General features: G+C 43.5%; 1 protein-coding gene across 4 annotated transcripts in view; it reads right to left on the reverse strand.

The window, feature by feature from the left end:
• Positions 1 to 21,611, reverse strand: part of TNIP1 (TNFAIP3 interacting protein 1) — a 236,128-nt gene that overhangs the window by 76,251 nt on the left and 138,266 nt on the right. For all 4 annotated transcript variants that reach the window (XM_078653618.1, XM_078653616.1, XM_078653617.1 and 1 more), the window contains exons 6-7: positions 14,203 to 14,403; positions 7,194 to 7,288 (exon numbers count right to left, since the gene is read on the reverse strand). In XM_078653618.1, the coding sequence (XP_078509744.1) occupies positions 7,194 to 7,288; positions 14,203 to 14,403 (296 nt within the window). The remainder of the gene's footprint in view (positions 1 to 7,193; positions 7,289 to 14,202; positions 14,404 to 21,611) is intronic.

Here is a 21,611-nt window from a genome sequence, read left to right on the forward strand (position 1 = left end):
GGAGATAATGCAGGATGACATTAATGATGGCAACCTATGAAATGCATGGGATACACTAAATTCTTCAAGTCCCCCTGCAGGTAATCACAGCGATCAACAACATGATCACATCACTTACAGCTGTGAGGCAGTGGCTGGCAACGGCTCTGCCCACACACCTGTGAACAATGTACGCTTAGTAGCATGTGACTGTTTCTCAACAATGTGTGTGTTATCACCATTAGGTGCTCTGCTGTGTACCATCAACACAGGTTTTAAAGGGAAGGAGGGTTTAGTCAGTCAGTCAATTGAGCTTTATTTCGATTTAAAATATAAATCATAAAAAGCGAACAACAATCAGATCACAGTACATTTAGATTAGAAAAATTCGATATATGGAGATAAAAAGAGGCAAACCTGATCTCACAGATATATAGCTCAATTGGAAATAGAAAAACATTTCTTTGTCATTTATGAACTCAGCATAAGAAACTATGCCTATATCTTCTTACTTTTAGTTTTGTTAAAACCTAATAAAAAGTTTAAAAATTTCGCTAACAATTCATAGGATAACTCATTATTAAAAGACAAATAATTAATTTAAAAACGCTCTATGTCTAAGAATACATTTAAGGAAATTCGCGACAAAGTAAGTTATCTTCTCTCCCTCCAACTGCTGCAAAAAAAGAAAGGCTGGGCGACATTGTCTATGGCCAGTTTGTTGTAGCAGTGGGACCAGCCACTTTTTCCTGAAACCGTGGTAAAATTTACAAAAGAGGATGGTATGTATGGTCGATTATGAAGAGGAGTCATCGCAGGGACACGACGAAAGGTCTTTAGGCCAGTTGTTTCGGGTGGGGAATGTGACCAAACGATGAAAAACATTCAGCCTGAACCTTACCAGGAGATACCTCTCGTAACTTGTGTTGTTAAATGTAAGGTATGGTTGAATGGAGGCTGTCGTTTGTATTAACAAAGTGAGTTCTACTGATGGTTTTTCGTAGCCTCTTTCGTTAGTCTCAGTTCCTCTAAGTGGGCTAAACATTTCGTTTGTAGTGCCTTTCTTGAGACTTCAATCATTGAGGAGGGGTCGTGGTAGTACCTCTCCCATCCCAGATCTTGCAGGAACTTCTTAATGTAGGACAACCACCTGGAATTGTGGACATTGTCCAACGCTAGACAATCAGTAAGAATAGACTGGGTAAGAGTAGCTTTATCGGATCTCCAAATTCTATGCCATAATAGTAATGGTTCAGCCTTCGCTAAGTCAGTTAAGTATGGCAGGCCCAGCTCCAGGTGGCAGGCCATAGTGCCCGTAGTCCTTGGGACCGCCAAAAGGTATCTCAGGAAGGGATTTTCCACTTTCTGAATTTCAGCTATAGACACAAAACCCCAGAGCCCGGCTCCATAAAGGGCCACGGATAGGCATTTAGCATTATAAATCTTAACTAGTTCAAGGGGAGGTCTCTTACCCAACTTTCTGGAAAAATTAACAAGGGCTGCTGTACTTCTTAAGAAGAGTAGTTTTCTAGTTTCTATGGCAGTTTTCCAGGCTAGTTTGTTATCTATTGCTATGCCCAAGTAGGAATAGTTTTGTGTGGTCGCTAATTTTTGATCATATAGGCGGATGTCTCTCATTTTTAGTTTACGTCCGGTACCTGCCCTCATGACGAAAGTTTTACTGGTGTTGATTTTCAGATCAAGACCTGCCATAAAGGAGGAATATCTATCCACACTCTTTTGGAGTTCCAAGGGAGTACGGGCTAAAATGACGGCGTCATCTGCGTAGAGGAGCGCAGGTATTGGTCGGCCATTCGCCATAGGAAGATCCTGGCATCCCCTGATCATCGCTCCCTCCAAACCATTAGTATATAGAGTGAAGAGGAGGGGAGCCAGGACAAAGCCTTGCCTAACTCCTTTTTCCACTGCAAATTCCCCCGTTAACTCCCCCCGCACCCCATAGCGAACCCTGGCTGTGGCGTTTGAGTAGAGTTCCCTCAGGAACTTGATCAAGTTTGGTGGTACACCCATGTCACCCAACAGGGTCCAGAGTTTCGAATGAGACACACAATCGAAAGCGGACGATAAGTCCTCGTAGACCATGTACATGTCACCCCTTTTGACATGGACATATTTGTCTATTAGTAATGTCAAATTCAGGGCCTGCTCTATGGTCCCCAACCCTTGGCGGAACCCGTACTGGAGGTCCAAAATAATCCTGCCATCGTCCGCCCAGTCCTGCAATCGCTCGAGTATAAGGCGACCTCCAACCTTTCCCAGCGAGTCCAGGAGTGAGATAGGATGGTAGCAGGTTACCGACCCCCTGCCTCCCTTTTTGAAAATTGGCACAAGTATAGATTTAGACCATGAGGCCAGTAGACATATAGAGCATGTTGCGTTCAATACTCTAGTTAATAGGGGGATCCAAATGGCCGTCTGTGCTTTAAAGAAATCAATAGAGACGCCATCTGGGCCCGGAGCCTTGCCGCCTTTACTTGCACGTAGGGCCAGATCGACTTGTTTCATTGAAAAATGAAGATCAATGGGGAAAGGGTTTTCAGGTTTGTCAGTAATTGTGGTGTTCTGGATGGGATAATCATGCGAGGTGGGATCCTCTAAGTTGATCTTAAAGATCTTTGAGAAATGCTGAACCCAATCCTTTTCTTCTATCGCAACGTCTATTTTTGGAAGATCTATGTTATTTACTAAAAAAGGAGACTTAATAACTTGCCAGAAAGCGGCAGAGTTTTTAAGAGCACAGCTTCCGTGCAGTTGGGCCCAGAGAAGCGACTTTAGCTCTTTTTTTCTATTCTTTAGGGCAATGTTGTATTTTTTCCTAAGGGTTCCTATTTCGAGTGGGCTCCTGACCGCTTTCCTTAATGCCATTTTTAGGTCTTGGTATGTGGCCGTACATTCGTGATTAAACCATCCCTTTTTCGGCTTGGATTTATGTTTAAGTTCTATCCATGAAGCTTCATTTATGGCTTTAATAATCGTGCCGAAATTAAATAAAATTTCCTCATCTGTGGTATCTAGGTCAAGGCATTTCAAGATGGAAGGAAGAGCCCCTGAAATCACTGGACTAGTTATTTCCAATGGGTCTACTTTCCCCAAATTTCAGGCGTAACCATTTAATCTGTTCAGTGTCTGATTGTTTTGATATAAAATGGAACCAAGTTTATCTTTGGGATTACAAGTTAGTGGACAAGAGATACTTAGTGGATAATGATCACTGAGGGCGATAGAGTGCCTTGAAAATAGTGTGTCCCTAGTCCTCTGACCATTTGAGATCAAAATATAGTCTATTGTTGTTTGATGACCCTGACCGTGGAATGTGGGGGCCAATGTTAACTTCTCATTAGAGAGGTTATTTGCTTGGACGAGATTTAGCTCAAACATAATTTCGTTGAGTTGGCTTCCAAGAGTACTGTGTCTAAAGTGAGATATTGGGTTGTCCCTTTCATCAAGAATGCCACAGGTGTTATCGTTACCAGCTAGACAGGGACCCAAAGTTGAAGTCCCCCCCCCCCCACTCCCCCAAAATTATCTTTTCTTCTCTGGTAGACTTCTGTGTATGGGTTAGGAGGATAGAACGGATCAAGGATACGAGGTTCACTGCCTCTTTCTCCGGAAGATTATTATAGTAATTCACTACAAGAAACTTATCCCTATTGTTTAAAGTTAGGGCGAGGATCTGGTAGCTAGACTCAAGTTTTATGGTGACTACTTCCATCGCTGTCAGGAGATTGGAGACATAAATGGTTAGACCTCCCTTTGCTCGTCCTGACGTCGAAGGTGTAGCTGGTGAAAAATAAGTTTTGTACCCTGCAATATGTATTGCGTCGAGTAGCCATGTCTCTTGTAGGGCTATAATATCGAAGTTGGAGATGAATGTCGTCCATTCTTCGAGTAAGATTTTAGTACGTTGCCCTGCTATATTCCAGAATGAGGCAAGAATAAAAGGCCTGGAGTCTCTCTCTTTGGACCTACTATTTCTTGTGTTTGTTGAGGTGGTATTTGTATCCTGAAGAGGATCAACAGTATAGGGGGGTTGATTAGTTACAATGGTACTGGTCACCAATTTTTTAGAAGTGTCCTGGAGCTCAGTATGTTTTATCTCAAACTCAAAGGGAGTAAATAGACAGTTTGACTCAGTGTTTTTAGGAGGAACGGTCAAATTACTAGTTTGCGTGACATGTAATATGGACTTATGGTGCAGTCAATCAACTCCTTCCAGACCAGAAAGACTCACATAACGATTTTGGAGGGGTATTTGATGGTTGACCTGGAGATGTTTATTAATTCTAGAGTTATAACTTCTAAGGTTGGGTGGAGGGACCAATAATGACCTAGGGTAGAAATAGGTTAGGTCACAGGGCGTGATGGATATATTACTCTTTTCTGGAAACCAGTTTAAGATGTAGCTGACTGTTCTATGGTCTCTGAAGTTGATGATAATTAGGTCTCCCTTCTTGTCCTTTATTCTACTACCAAGCCATGGAAGACGGCGGACGTGTAATATCTCGCCGTTTAGATTTGGAGGGAGGGGACGGTTCTGTCTGAGCCAGTACGTAGTTTTGTTTTTTAACTGAAAGTAGTTTTCCCTCATTCCATCTTCTAGTGGCGGGACACCTGTTAAGACCACTACTAGTTGGACCGCTTCCGGTGGCAATTCTACTTGGCGCCCCCTAGGCTTTACTGATCTCTCTTGGGTTTTTTTGTCCCGATTACCTTGTGACTTTCCCGAGTTTGGGATTTTCTCTCTCCTAGGGGCCTCTCTATCTGCGTGTTGTGCGGCGTGGTATGATGATTGACCATTCTCTGGCCTTGGGGGTTTTGTTTTATTTACCTCTGTGGATTTTAGCTCATTTTGAACAATGAGATTTGAGGACAATGCCGTGGGCGGGATTCCTGAAACAGGCCTGACATTACGGTTAATTAGCCCTGTGTTTGCAGCTAGTTTCTCCTCTAAGGTACCAAGCCGATCTTCTATTCTTTTTAGTCTCTCTATTAGGGACAGTGTAGATACTTTGATTAGGTATTCTATTGTTCCTAACAAGTCCTTGCAGGGAGTTTCTAGTGTCCGGCGTGGTAGTGGAATGCCTGGTGTAGGTATCATTGTGGTGTTTAATGTGTGGGCTTTAGCGGATTTACCGAAATCAGTATGACTAATCTTTTTTCGCTGTGGTTCATTCTCTTTTTTTCTTCTTTTCCTTGGCGTTGAGCCTTGTGCTCTTAGGTGTTTTGAATTATTTTTTTTTTTTTACGCATGACCTTTACTACGGGTACCACAGGTAAGGGCGTGTCTGGTATAGCTTCTATCTCTGGTGGTGATTTGCACGGAGATGGTAAAACTAGAATATGCGATACGCTAACGGTATCAGGGGTAGAGGTTACATCTCGTAGAAGGATTGGGATACTATTAATAGTTGTATCTGGGTCCTCATTTTCGACAAGGTCACTAATATATGATGTACTATCTATCTGCGAGCGAATAGGAGAGGAACGCTTGTTTTTTATCAATTCGACTGAGCGACGTCGCTCCGCTCGTTGTTCTGCTAGTGTGCTCTCCCTTTCATAATCGCAGGAAATCCTGTATACAAAGTTGTCCAAAGTTCCTTTATTGGCACCACTTAATTCCTTCGTGGTTACTAGTGCCATGATGCGTGACAGCAATTATCTGGGACAAAGTCAGGCAGGCCTAGGTTTAAGGGAGTATCCCAAGATGATCCGGAGAAAGGCTAGGAGACCAACAGATCAAAAGTCGCTTACAGGAAAATTATGTAAACTTGGTACCTTGCAATGCAGATGATTTTGAGTGTGCTGTTAGTAAATAGGCCCAGCCCGGCCTCCTTCGGCTCCTTCGGGCTACAGAGGGCCCGCCCTTTGCCCGGGCTTCGCCCGGCGTCCCGCGTTGCGGGGGAGCCCGGCCTTTAACACGCCTCCATGCGCCTAGCGTGACCATGTCCGCGGGCGCCGCCGCATAGGTTGCTGGGTAGCAGAGTCCTCCGCTCGGCGGCCGCTGAGGATTACACACGCGGCAGCGGGAGGACTCGGAGTGCAGGCAGGGCGAATCCGATGGTGAAGGTGAGCAACACGGCAAAGCTCCAATAAGAAATGCCCCCAGTGTCTTTATCTAGCGTTTGACACTCTCTGTCGGGGGAGCCCGGCCTTTAACGCGCCTCCAGGTGCCTAGCGTGACGATGTCCGCGGGCTCCGCCGCATAGGTTGCTGGGTAGCAGAGTCCTCCGCTCGGCGGCCGCTGAGGATTACACACGCAGCAGCGGGAGGAGTCAGAGTGCAGGCAGGGCGAATCCGATGGTGAAGGTGAGCAACACGGCAAAGCTCCGATAAGAAATGCTCCCAGTGTCTGTATCTAGCATTTTTAAAGCCTGGTGGGATTTGCTGAACAGCAAAGTTATATGTGAGAGAGTACAGTGCTGTGTAAACAGGGCATTTTTTGCGAAGAGCAATGTCGACAATGCCACGGGTGAAGAATGTATCTAAATAAAAAAAAACTGCGGTTGCGTTGTCTCACATGCAGCACCAGAAAACCGTAGCAGTCCATCGACAACAAATGTGGATTAATGCGGCATTCTAAGCAGACTTTGAACAATAAGCCCAGCACGATAGTGTTACAGACAAATGGCACACTCAGTCCCCCACAAAACTGCAAACAGTCCACAATGTATTGGTTGTACTAGGATGAGCAGTAAATCTACCTATCTAGGAAGTACACATGGAAACAAATATGTTAACAGTAACACTAGCCCACATTTACAAAGATAAGTCTAGGCTTCAGCCAAGAGAGATATCCCCTAGGTCTATCCAGATTTTACAGGCTCTGGACTCTGGCCAACAAATTCATCCCTCTTGAAGACAAAGACCTCAGATAGAAGAGGTATTTTCACAGGCAACACACAATTCACAGATTAATCCTCCAACAACAAAGGTGTCTCTCAGGATACATTAACTGTTTAGTCTCATCAACCTCTCACTTTACACAGACCCTAAAGGTGCAGGCTTTAGATAGCAGAGTTATTGCTCAGGTAACACATTTGCAGGCAAAGCTTCGGACATTAAAGCTATTCCTCGCGCTATTCACTCACCAAAAAAGCTATTACTCCAGCCCATGCCCAGTGCTGAAGTCTATTCAAAAGAGTTGCTGGTGTTTATGAAATAGTTGAATTGTGAACAACCTAGCCAGAAATTACCTCAAGTTCTCCGAAGCCTGATTTCTCTGTTCCAGATCCTTCTCAAGTTTCTTTCGAAGATCCTCGTTCTCCTTGCGCAGCTGCTCACAGAGGGTCTGTGAATTATGGGAGCAGAGGGTTATTGTGGTACAGCACTGCACATTCTAAACAGAATCTTAATTATGGAGAAAATGAACCTACAGGGAAGCATATTTTTCTGGACTACCAATTCAAAACAATTATTCTAATCTTTAGGCTAAATTAGGAAAAGGATACATGACTGTAGAGTGGCAAAGCTCTTTATTGGTCCCAACATTGAATTATCAGGGATACTGTAGTTCTGGATTCAGGTGTAAAACTTAACCACATGGGGGTCACATTACTGAAATACAGAAGGTTCTGCTGATAAAAATTGGCGTGACACTTTTGTATTTCTATTTGATGGTACTGAAATGATGATTATTACTGCAGGTCAGGAAATATGTTCATTAGGTGATCACCAGTACTTGGAAATCCATCACTCCCTAGAAGAGGAATGAGGTTCACCTGCCATAATAAGCAAGTATGTGGAGCTCTATTTACAAAGTTTTCCTCACATGCACTCACTGACCACCTACAAGGTTGGTGTACTGATCTCCTTGAGTTCTACCCTCACCTATAAGATGGACATCCATTTTGCCTTGCGCTACGGCCAGTCACAGTTTTCATTTCCTCCCTAAGCTAAAATGACCAAGCACCGCAGATCACACTTTCTCCTTCCCAGCATGCACACACACACATACCCACAAGAGCAAATCCAATCCTATGTATAACTTTCACACTTTAATGAGTAACTGGGCTAGGAGTTCAATCTAAGTGAAAATATTTAAAAAAAGAAAGTGCAAGTACTTGGTTGGTATGCTGAAAACAAAGACTTTTCATTGTTGCCAAGTAAAGAAAACATTCTGATTGTAATTCTTTTTTAAAGGTAATGATTGTCCATCTTCAGAGTAAGACTTTTCTTAAAACAAATCCGAACAGTGCATTTTTTACCTTCGTGACATCCCTTGGAAGGCTTATATTGAGAATCTTGTGTGCTTAGAAGCCTTCAGCATGCTGATCACTGTGGCAAAAAAGCAGTCATGTTGGCAGTATTGGTTTCCTTAGATGATAGGGCCATCCCAGTCTCCCGCCACTCTCCATATTCACCCGCACCATTTGATAGGGAACAATTAAATTCAAGGGTCCAAGGGAATCAAGTGCCTCCCTGACCTCTGCACATTATTCCGTCCTGAAGAATGGCCAACAAGTGCTAACTCACCATGGCACCATTGCGTCGTGGTAGTTTTGCCTGCCTCAAGTAATGAAGTTTGTATCTGTGAATTTTGTGCATTTGTAAGCTGGGCATTAACATGTCTTGCTAAGCCTAGAGAGTTGCCTTCCTAAGAGAAAGTCAGACCATGTTTGAGCTGCACTGTCAAAGGATTTTCCTTGCCAATGGCCTTCATGTTATTCGTTTTACACACAATTCTGAGCTAGCCTTTTAGTGTGACAAGGTATTTTATGGGTCAATAATGACACCAGGGTCCTGTAATTGGGGGATCTCTCCCACTTTCCGGATTCTGCTGCCTGCTATGGCCAGAGCATTAATTAGGAATTACATTTATAAGATATCATATACATTACAATTTTCCTCGGTGAGCCAGGGCAGAGACTGGAGTCAAAATGAGTTCACCTGAACCCCTCAATCAATCAATCACAGAAGTGCCCTGAAGGAATACCACCAGTACATAAGAGACACCAAACAGACCTTCATAAAGGACAAAATCCAGGCCAACGCGTCCAACGCCAAGGAACTGTTCAGCGTCACACAACAGCTCACAAAGCCACCCAGCGAAGCCACTGACGTCACACCCTCCCAGCAACTCTGCGACAAACTCAGCACATACTTCCACCGTAAGATCAAGGACCTCTATGACAACTTCAAAGAACCGATTAGGGACAGCACCACCCGTCACCCCATCGTGGCCGATCTGCCAACGATTTCGACCTGGAAACCCGCGACCGTCGAACACATCACCGCGACTATGCATAAAACCCACTCAGGAGCCCCCACGGACCCCTGCCCACCGCACATATTCCACAAGGCCGCAGTCACCATCGTACCCAAACTTGGACAGACCATCAACACTTCCCGCACGTCTGGCATCTTCCCAGATGACTGGAAGTGGGCGGAGGTTAAACCCCTCCTCAAGAAGCCCACGGCCGACCCAACGGACCTGAAGAACAACCGGCCTATCTCTCCTCCTGTTCGCAGCCAAAGTCATCGAAAGACTCGTGAACGCTCAACTGACCGACATCGAAGAGAACTCCATCCTAGACGCCTCCCAGTCCGGATTTCGCAGTAACCATAGCACTGAGACCGCTCTCCTCGCCGCCACAGACGACATCCGCATGCTACTCGACCAGGGACACACAGCGGCCCTCATCCTTCTCGACCTCTCTGCAGCCTTCGACACCATCTCTCATTGCACCCTTGCAGCCAGACTCCACAACACTGGGACACAAGGAGCCGTCCTCGACAGGATCTGATCCTTTCTCTCCAGTAGAACCCAGAGGATCAGACTCCCTCCCTCCCTCTCCAAGCCCACTGACATCAACTGCTGAGTGCCCCAGGGCTTATCTCTCAGCCAGACGCTTTTCAACATCTACATGGCCCCCCTCGCTGCCATCGTCAGACAGCATGGGCTCAGCATAGTCTCCTACACAGACAACACCCAGCTCATCCTCTCACTCATGAAGTACCCCGATGACACCAGACTCTGCTCCCAGGAGGGAATGAAGAACATAGCAACCTGGGTGAAGGACAGCTGTCTCAAGCCTAACTCGGAGAAGACCGAGGTCCTCTTCCTCGGACCCTGCAACTCAGCCTGGGACAACTCCTGGTGGCCCCCTGCCCTCAGGAACCCTTCCACGCCTACAGACCATGCATGCAACCTCCGCATCATCCTCAACTTTTCGCTCTCCATGAAAATCCAGATCAACGCCGTCGCTTCCACGAGCTTCAACTGCCTGCGCACCCTCTGCAAGACCTTCAAATGGATCCCCCCCACTGCAGAAAGACCATCACCCACGCGCTCATAACAATCAGACTGGACTACGGCAATGCCCTATATGCCGGAATCAACAGATCTCTCCTTCACAGAGTCCAAACCTTCCAGAATGCCGCTGCCAGACTCGTCCTCGGTACTCCACGCCACAAACACATGACTCAACACCTACGAGATCTTCACTGGCTTCTGGTCGAGGAGAGGGTTACCTTCAAGCTCCTAACCCACGCCCACAAATCCCTCAACATTGGACCCAAATACCTCAACGAGAGACTATCCTTCCACATAACAAAAAGGAACCTCTGCTCCACCAACCTTGCCCTGGCAGAGGTCCCCCGGATCCGCAAGAACAGAACAGGCGGGAGAACTTTTTCCCACATCGCAGCCAAAACCTGGAACGTACTCCCCGTGAACATCAGACGCTCCCCAACCCTACAAACTTTCAGGAAGGACTGATCCGGAGCTTCCCCCCCTTCCCCCAGCGCCATGAGACCCTCACGGGTGAGTAGTGCGCTTTACAAACCCCTGATTGATTGATTGATTGATGTACAGCCCTAAGTGACAAGGGTATGCCCAGAGATGGGTCTTGTGCTCACTGTGTCAGTGGAACCTAGCTACTCCCGACTAACAAGCTCCAATCAAGGTGAAGCCAGTCTGTTTCAGGGAAGTTCGTGCTGGACTGTTCCTATTGGAGCAGGGTCAAAATTGATTTGCATATTGCTGGGTTCAAAGTAAAGTGGCAAAGGTGGGCAAAAAGAATGATGGGTTAGATTGCCAACTCACCAGATTGCAGAGTAAGACAAATTTCAAGCATTCTTCCCATCACCTTTAGTGTGTTTGAACCTGCCTCAAAAAACAGCTTTATTTAGAGTGCAGTCCGATTTGTACGACTAATGGGAGAAGTCATTGCGATGTAATACCTTAGTCTGTGCCACATTCTTTCACCGTGTTCCTCCAGATTAAGACCACACATTACAAGTCAGATTGTTTGGTTAATGTATAACCCGAATATTACTTTAATCTTTGGGTGTTGTAAGCAAATATGAACTTACTACTAAGGAATGCTGCAACAGCTTCATCTACTGGAAAAGTTTGTAATTCACTGAACTTCATGAGAGATACCAAAAATACTGCCTTCCATGGAAGGTGTTCACCATCACATTTGTGTAAGGGCTCCAATTGTTGGGTTAATGAAGGCAAGAAAAACTACGTTATGCTCACAAGATGGAGCCGACTCATCTGGTAGCATGATTTTCTTCTTAATCCTTTCAGATGGAATTTATTAAACAAAACAATCCAGCTTAAGATGTATTTGTGTGGGAAGCAGCACTCTAACAGTTGCACATGTCTCTCTGGCCTGTGCTAAGCGGAGTAAAGAAAGCATGAAGTGACATTTTACATGCTGAAGAGGAAACACCTCATGTTGAACTCTTAATAGCTCCCATAGGGGGAATAATATTTGTAATTAAAAACATTCCTTTAGCTCCATGGTTGAACAGAGGGGTACCGAGGAGCTGTATCCAGGTGAGTTCCATTTCAGAATTACGCGACGAGAAGCCACAGAGTGCTAAACAAGACCAGACTGCAGTCCAGGATCCCAGCAAAGAACAAAGAATATTGGAGAACCGCATCGACCCCTTTCCATCAAGAACTAGGTATTCACCAAGACCAAGAGGAGTGTGCACTTAGTATGCTTTGAGTGGTGGGTTTTGTGTTGAGCATTAAGAAGAATACAACCCACAAGATCTGTAGAGTCACGAGCATCGCAACTTCCCTCAGCCTACTCGCCTGGTGCTGCCTCCTATCACCTCGTGCCAGTGGAAAAGGTGCTACTCGAGCACCAGTCAGTTCTGACGCAGGATCAATGCACCACATGCTACTTCGGCTGTGCAGTGCACACCATGTTGAGCAGAGCACCAGCATGGCTAAAGAGAATATTAAAGGATGATTTTTCATGGGAGCAGCATAGGTTGCCTCTACCGTAGAAACTGATGGGTTTTAGTACTACCTGGTATAATTTGTTGTTTTTTGAACAGTACATACAATATTTCGTTGTGTGGCTTGAGCAAAATACTTATTTTTCAAAAGAAAAAGCATTGGCTAGATATCAAATCAATAACTGGTACTGGTTGTTTATGGAGCTCTAAATCTCCAACCCCACACCACCTGTCTGAGTAAGCCATGGAGTGTTTGACTTTGCAATCCTGATGATCAAGTGCTGAAGGGGAGTGCTTGGTGTTGAGGTTTTGGGTTCAACAGTAAGGTTAAGCCCGAGGAGGCCAGCTGAATATGGCTCTGATGGAGACAATCTGAGCCCAGTAACCCCAGTTTTCCCAGGGCCTCCTATAAACGTTCCCACAATAGGCTATTCACTTGCCAAATAAAGCCTGTAACCCCCAAGCATTCCTTGGAATAAGGCCCTTAAGATGTCATCTGCCTAGAGCCAGTATTATCACCAGGAAATCCGGTTCGCTGATATTACTCCACATAAGCCATGTCAATGCACACCTACTGGTTTCATAATCTCGAACTGTTTGTACTGCTGTGTGCCCAGAATGAGAAGACCTACATTTCAAAGTGATTGGCTTTGAAAGGCCAGCAGTGACCAATGTCAAAGTTGTCTGTGGGGACTACTGACCTGGGGGAGCCATGTCGAATGCTGCTACACAATTCTAAGCCCCAAGCATTACTTTGCAGGTGTTGGAACTAAATGAATCGAAAATCCTCTGCATCAATAATTCAGGCCTCAAACTCTCCCAATCAACAAACCTGAACATGGAAGAACTCAAAGTCGAGGACACTGGAAACTAAGAGGCCAACTGAGTCAACACAACACTAGCCTTTTGAGGCAGATGATGCTAAACCACGGGATTTGTTGAAGTCTTGCCATCTTTCCTCCTGTTCAAGTAGCAAGGATCACGTGTGAGGGCACAAGGGACCTGGTTTCAACCATGCACTCAAGCAGTCATCCATAATGGTGCCTGTAAAACTTCTTTAACCCCTCCCATACTGGTGACGAACCCCAGCCGTCACGCCCCGCGGTGGGCGTGTGCTGATGACGGCTGGGGTTCGTCACGGCCCCGCCCTATTCTTTTGTTTACCGCACAGCGGAAAAATCGCAGCCGCAGCGAAGGGGTTAAAATATACTGATGCCAACTACTGCATTGCAGAAGTAAACAAAGGATGCAACAGTTAAACTGGTACAAACCATAACATTGCTTGATACGGGAAACTGTTTTGCAGCTATATATTATGCTTAACTTCCTGCTTATCAAGTAAATCTGTTGGACTCTAAGGTTTTCATTCTTCTAGTACAGTGAGATTTACAATACACCAATATTTTGGCATCAAACTGTCCACCTTAGTGTTTAAGGGCCAGCAATCCACCCCAAAGCGCTAAACAAATTAACTCTTTAACTGTACTCAGGTGACTTACTTCATGGCACTACCTGGTTACTTCATGGATTAGAGACTTTAATTGCTGTCTCCAATGTCTCTTTACGAGGCTGGCATGCAGTGTGAACATGTCAACCTGCACATGCTCTTGACATCCCACACCTCCAGGTTGGACGCCCAAATCCTCACACATCTCATCTGCATGATAGACACCCCCATCACCCAGCATAGCTTCCTGGCGGACATCCTCATTTCACACACATTTTCTGATGTGGGTCCCAATTGCTCACATACCACATCTTTCTGATCAAGGTTTTCATTCCACATAATCCCTAGAAGATGGACTTCACATTGTTCACACAGTAGCTCGGATGGACATCTCAATCCTTCATATGCTCATTTTGCCCACTGCATTACAGTCCACTCCTGGCCACAGAATTTGCCATCTGCAGTCACACTACAGAGCCCGGACGTCCTGCTTCTTTTACACTACCTACTCACCGGTTGAGCCGATACGACAAACCTCTCACTCCCCTAAGACCAACCTGCAAAACCGAAGTTCTCTGCTCATTCTTGTGCACTTTTGTGGCCAATCGGTTGAACTCCAGGGCCATTCTTCCCAAGTGGGTGAAAAGCTGGTTCCGGTCGGGCTCCACTGCAAATTCGCTGAGAGAGGTCTCCAGTCGCTGCAGCTGTAGGAGCAGGGTGCAGTCTGTATTCGGCAAGAACGTCTGGGACTCCATCTCCTGAAAAATACAGGCACCACACCCGTTACTACCACATCAACATATCCACAAGCATCACTGATGGCGTCCTGATAGAGCGGACCAAGCACCACTGAGGCTGGTCCCCATAAACCGCTCCAAGCCGAGAGATCTGGATATGATGGAGTGATTACTTTGCAGGGGAAAACTCCCTGGTCTCCCCACACACCTCAGGATCCGAGATTTAAGTTCTGACAGACTGTAACCTCTTAATATTCATCGTCCCACTGCATATTTTATAGATGTTCAACCAGCTAAACCAAGTCTATCCACAAACATATATGTGCATGAATGCAAATTATGTGTGAGAAGAGGACGGAGGGACCCTTCCTCAGTACGGCACATGCTTCTGTCCTCCCCTCAGTGAACCAATTCTATAAAATATACACAGAGTGGGCTTTGGCTCCACCGGCAGGAGTATTCTTCACCACCTCATCACTTTGGCAGCTTAGTTTAGCATTCAACCCTCTAGTAAGTTAATTCTTTAGAGTGCATTAAGGACTCTTTCACGTCTAAAAGTACACTCAGTGACAGTGTTTGTCACATTTAATTATTTATGCATTTTATATGGAAAATCATCTTTTTTAGATACTTTTTCTATCAGTATTGGCAAAACCTACAGGGTTGACGTAATCATGCTCAGCAGCATAGGTAGTGCAGCACATGTAAACAGCATTTGTAAATATTTGCATGCAATAGCCCATTATGGCCAGACCGGCTAGCTTTGTAAATGCGTGTTTTAGCTGATTTTTCATTGTAACTTTAAGGGATACTTATACACCCAGAATACATTCAACTCTTAAGATAGACATGTGAATGGAAATTCCTTGTCCTCGTGTGGATTGGGGAAATGTCAGTCAGATATCTGAACACGACAACAAAGAAGGTAGGCGTTGCCTCTGCAGGTGGAATGAGGTATGATCTGTCACTGAAAACGCACCTGTTACATTTTATCATCATGGTTTTCTCCTGTACCTTTAAATCCTCCTTGTTTTCCTTTAAGTGTTCTTAGAACACTACTGTGTCCTTGCCTACAGGTCAGTTGCACTGTTCCTGTGGACCAAGAGACTGCTGTTCATGTTGCTGTGCTGCTCAATAAACCAACCTACTTTACCACCTGTTCCAGTGGTTATTTAACAAAATTGGCGACGAGGGTGGGATTCATTGGTTAAAGAGCAGCACAGAGGTGGAGTTTATCGATTTTCTTAAAAAAAAAAGAAAAAATCTACAATCAAGAACTTCTTCCCTCAAAGAAGCATCTAGGAAGATTGACAAGAATTATATTCACAAGAAGAAGAAAATCCGATTCCGAGAACTCCTACCAACGAAAATCTGATGAATTAGAAACATTTTAAGGTAATTCTGTGTGTTTACCTTTGAATTACATGACTCTGGCTGGTGGATCGGTTTTGATGCGTGTAATAGACACGAGACTACGTATGCGCGAGTCTGCACCAGCTGTTGCCTGGAACGTGCCCATCTGCGCGTGAGAGCCTACTCGAGATTTGATTGTCAGCTGTTGCCTGGAACGAGTCCATCTGCGCGTGACTGTCTGCTCGAGATTGGGTGCGCGAAGTGCGTCATTTAAACCAGCTGTGCAGCGAAGGAGTCCTCGCGCTACTGAACATAAAGACACCGGCGCCAAGGCGGATCAGCGCGTGATGACGTAATCACGCATTGGAAATAAGCGCGGCGGCCATTTTGGATTGGGTTGCTTTTAGGTTGCGTTTCCATAGCAACCAACCACCGTTTCTCTCCGTTTTTGTTTTCTCTACACTTGTATTTGAGACTTCATCCAAGAAACGAGAACATCATCAGGAAGATACTACAGAAAGACAAAACATCTTCATTTGTCGGGTATTACATATTTTTGGGTCAATAATCAAAATTTCGTTTTGGTTTCTTACTCTGGAAGAAAACACATGAGACAAATTTCACTTCAGCAATTTAAAGAAGCTATATATATCATAGCTTACTCTGGTGTTTTTGATTTATCTGCCATTGTGTTAGTTTAGAAATTATTACACTGTGTTTATTGGTTTCACAAATTGGTCATTATTATTTTAGTTTCATTATTTTAAAAAAGGGAAAGGTACTGAAATAGAGAGTATGCAGTTTGACCCACCTGAAAAATTTTTGCAGAATAAGGGTGATCCACCCATTCCATGGACTCGTTGGAAAGAAGAATTTTTTAACTACATGAAGGCAATAGATGGAGAACGTATGGGTTCTGAAAGGAAGAAAAGCATTCTCTTACACTGTTTGGGTTCTGAGGGGCAAATGGTATTTAGAGCTTTACCCCCTATTCCGCCTGAGTTAGGTGAAGGAGAAGGTACCAATGTATATAAAGAGGCTCTACTTAGAATTGAAAAACGTTTTAAACCAGTTTCTAATATAGCGCTTAATAGGTATAAATTTTATACTCGGGCGCAACAAGAATCTGAATCGTTTGATGAATTTATGACTGCTTTGAGATCTTTGTCCATTCATTGTAATTTTGGTGCCATTTGTGATGAGATGTTGAGAGATCAAATTATAGTTCATGTGAAAAACAAGAAAACGCAAGAACGTTTATGGGAGTTAGGTGACCCAAAGTTATCTGAAGCAATCGCTATTGCGAAGTCTTTAGAACAGTCGGAGAAATGGATGCTCACTGTTCAAAAACATGTTACCAATAAGTCTAATTCGCATGATGAGGTTTGTCTTGTTAAACATAAAGAAGGACAAATCAATGAAAGTCAACAAGTATTTTCCAATACCAATAGATTCAACAACACAACTAATTTTAAGAGATATGGTAAAGCTATGGTTTGTTATAAATGTGGTAGTAAAATGCATGTTGCTTCATATGCTGGATGCCCCGCTATCAACAAAGAGTGCAGAAAGTGTGGAAGGTTAGGACATTTCTCCACTGTTTGTAGAGATTCAAGGATGTCTGTGCAAGGTCCCAAAGATAAAGTTGCTGTTGTCACAGAAGATCTTTCAAAAACTTGCACTTGTGCTTGTACTAGTTTAGAGCACTGTGATTCACCCAATAAAGGCTTTGTGGTTTATTTGGCTGGAGAGATTTCTTTGATAGATGACAATGATCAACTTATTAAAAAACCTATTTGTAAGATGTTTGTTTTGGGTGTCAGTCTTAACTTGATGGCTGACTCTGGTTCACCCTGGACTATTATTACCAAGGATTACTTTGAAGAACGGTTAAAACAGGTTCTGAATTTAAAAGACATTCTTCCTTCTGAGATCAGGGCAATTAGTTTTAATGGTACTATGGTAACAATGTTAGGTCTTTTCCAGGTCAGAATTACTTTCAAATCCAGGACTGTCAACATTAAATTATATATTGCAGTCAAAGGTGTGAATGTCGTTGGATGGAAAGATTTATGGAAATTTGGCATTATTTTAAATCCTCGCGCAAAAGATCCTGTCATTTTAGGTGAAATTTTTGAAGATGATAACATTTCCGCCATTTCAAATGATGGAGGTGCTGATATAATAAAAGGTGAATTTAAGGATGTGTTCTCTGACAAACTAGGTATGCTCAAGAATTTTTCACACAAAATAAAACTGAAATCTGGTTCTGTTCCGGTTAGGCAAAAGCTGAGAGGGGTACCCATCAATGTGAGGGATGATTTGAGGAAAATGTTAGATGACTTAGTGGCTGAGAATATTATTGAACCCATTGATTCTGCAGAATGGGTTTCCCCGATTGTTTTAGTCAGGAAACCGGACAAATCTTTGAGAATGTGTGTGGACCTCAGGGCACTTAATTTGGCCATTATTGTGGACTGTCATCCCCTCCCAAATATAAATGAGGTGGTTTCTATGCTGGAAGGCGCAAAGGTGTTCTCTACCCTAGATCTAAGATCGGCTTATCACCAGATCACACTTACTGATGAATCCAAGTGTCTAACGTCTTTTATTACTCCTCATGGTCTTTTTCAGTATAACAGGATGCCGTTTGGTTTAGCCTCAGCTGCCTCAGTTTTCCAAAGGGTCATGTACAACATTTTTAGGGATCTAGATCATTGTGTGAAATGTTTTCAAGATGACATTTTAATTTTTTCAGGTACTGTGGAGGACCATATGGGTCATTTACGATCTGTGTGTGAAAAACTAAGGAATAGTGGCTTAACCTTGAAAGCTAGCAAGTGCAAGTTATTTCAATCTTCAGTTGAATATTTGGGACACACATTATCAGGTGATGGGGTAGTGCCGAAAAGATCAAATGTGGATGGTATCAGTAATGCCCCACCGCCTACTAACAAAGACCAATTATTATCATTTGCAGGAATGTGTGAATATTATAGTAAATTCGTAAATAATTTTGCCAACAAAATGGAGCCTTTGAGGAAGCTTTTGAGACATGGAAATTCTTTTGTTTGGGAAGAGGAACAACAGGTAGCTTTTGAACGCATCAAGTCTGATATTTTGCATGCTCCTACACTTAGACCTTTCTGCCTGAATAAGTTGTGTGTCATCACGGTGGATGCCAGTATGTATGGTCTTGGGTCTGTCTTGTCTCAAAAGGCTGGCAAAGATGAGTGGAATGTGTGTTTTGCGTCCCGTACCCTAAATGATACAGAACGTAGGTATGCGGTCATTGAAAAAGAGCTTTTAGCTTGTGTGTGGGCCATTGAGCACTTCAGGAATTTCATTTGGGGAAATAAGTTTGTGCTGAGAACCGATCACAAACCACTAGTTAACATTTTATCCCCAGGTGGAGGTTGGAATGCCACGGCTCGCATTTCCAGACTTACTTCACGACTCCAAGAATATTCTTTCACTCCGGAGTATGTCCCAGGAAAAAGAAATGTGGTGGCAGACTTCTTGTCTCGTCATCCATCTCCGGTTTCTGAGTGCAAGAGTTTGAATGACACTGATGTGGTCACTTGTTTGCAGGATGTTCTATCTACTGATTTCATTGAGATTTCTGAAGATTTATGGAAAACTGCTGATGAACAAGATCTTACTTTACAAAATATTAAAAAATTCATTTTAGAGGGTTGGCCTGATAAAAAATTGTTAAAAGAAAATTTTATGCCATTTTTCAATATTTCAACTGAGCTTGAGTTGGAGAATGATTTGGTTTTTAAATCGGGTAAATGTGTCCCACCTTTTGATATACAGAACCTAATTCTAGATCTTGCACATAAAACACATCCAGGTATGTCTGCCATGAAAAGACTGATTAGGAATTATTTCTGGTGGCCATCTTTGGATCGTTTAGTTGAACACAAGGTCAGAGAGTGTGCTGTGTGTGTAGGAAATGACAAAATGTTGAAAGTTAATGTTCCTCCATTGAAGACGACCCCTTGGCCCACATTACCTTGGAAAAAACTTGCCTTTGACATTTCTGGCCCCTTTATGTGTCTTCCCTCTGATTCCCGATATGCTCTTGTGTTGGTGGATTACCACTCAAAATGGCCAGAAGTCAAATTTGTTTCTTCCACTTCCACAAATGTTGTTATAGAATTTTTCAAGGAAGTTTTTTCTAGAGAGGGCTGTCCGTCCATTCTGGTCACGGATAATGGCGTGCAACTCACTTCTCTAGAAATGGAGACTTTTCTCAAATTACATTCTATCAAGCACAATACTGTCTCTTTTTATGAACCACATGAAAATGGTTTGGTGGAGCGTTTTAATAGAGTTTTAAAAGGTTTTATATCTGAGGTCTGTAAGTCTAGGTCAGATTGGAAGACTTTTTTAAGAGAAAAGTTGTGGTGTTACAGAATTACTCCTCATTCAACCACTGAAGTCAGCCCCTTTCGTTTGCTTAAAGGACGTGATCCTGTTTCTACCATTTGTCCTTGGTGGTTCAGGGATAAATGTCTCAACAAGTCGTTCTCACAAGACTTGGTTGAACAAGCACCTCAGAAGGTTGAAAACAAACAACAAAAAAGCAAATTGTGGTATGACAAAAAGTGGAATGTAAAATCTCCTGATTTTTCTGTGGGAGATGTTGTGAGGATCAAGAGACCTGGCATTCTTTCAAAATGTTCGAATAAGTTTGGTAAGCCAATGAAACTAGTAAAGGTTTTTAGTAATAGTGTCATTACCCAGGATGGCAGATTATGGAACTTTAAGCGGGTTGCAAAGTGTCCCACTGTGCAACAAACTTCCATTTCCGCTGTTCCCAAGCATACCAGCAGTTCCATCGCTTCAAGGGTAAGATTATCCAATCGTCCTAGATCATTGCCTGTAAGGTTTCATGACTATGTTTCTTAACGGTTAATCTTTCTTGCCTGTAAGGTTTCATGACTATGTTTCTTAACGGTTAATCTTTCTTTTTATGGAAGGGAGATGTGTTACATTTTATCATCATGGTTTTCTCCTGTACCTTTAAATCCTCCTTGTTTTCCTTTAAGTGTTCTTAGAACACTACTGTGTCCTTGCCTACAGGTCAGTTGCACTGTTCCTGTGGACCAAGAGACTGCTGTTCATGTTGCTGTGCTGCTCAATAAACCAACCTACTTTACCACCTGTTCCAGTGGTTATTTAACAGCACCCTATCTTTTACTGGAAATGAAAAGACTAGCATTGGCAAGGCTGATAGGTCTGGGTGTAATGTACCAACAAATGTAAACATTGGCATTCACAAAGGCTGTTTGCATGCTTTGTATGCACAAATGTTTTTCATCACTTTATCTCAGCACTGGCAAAGCCAGCAGGACAGGCTTTAAAGTAGCACAAAATATTGCTTTCTGTGCATAATGCATATGGTAGAAAAATAATGGATAATGACAAACAGCATACTTTGAGTTTATTTTCCATATTTAGAATAATCCCTCGTGCAGTCTAATATGAGCACTTTCCAGGAAGCAGAATGATGCATTGCAAGCTGATAGCATAAGGTTGGAGAGTATTACTCCACTGGGTGGACCCAAGCAAAGCCCACTCTATGCACATGTTAAAGAATTGCTAAAAATATGCCATCCTGACAGGCGTGCTGTCAAGGTAGACCTAAAAAGGGAAGGACATCATTATGAAATATTTAGAATAGTCCTAAACTAATATTTGGTGCATCTTGTAATTCATTGCCATATAGCTTTGGGGGTCATTTAGAATATGTGGGGAGAGGTAACAAATGTAAGAAAAGGGGTTTTCAATGCAGTTAACACTGTCTTTACATTAAGAGCAAAATAGTGCATTTTGTGACCATTGGCAGCAGAGCAGACGCAAAAAGC

Source organism: Lissotriton helveticus, chromosome 7 (genome assembly GCF_964261635.1).
Source record: "Lissotriton helveticus chromosome 7, aLisHel1.1, whole genome shotgun sequence".
NCBI lineage: Eukaryota > Metazoa > Chordata > Amphibia > Caudata > Salamandridae > Lissotriton > Lissotriton helveticus.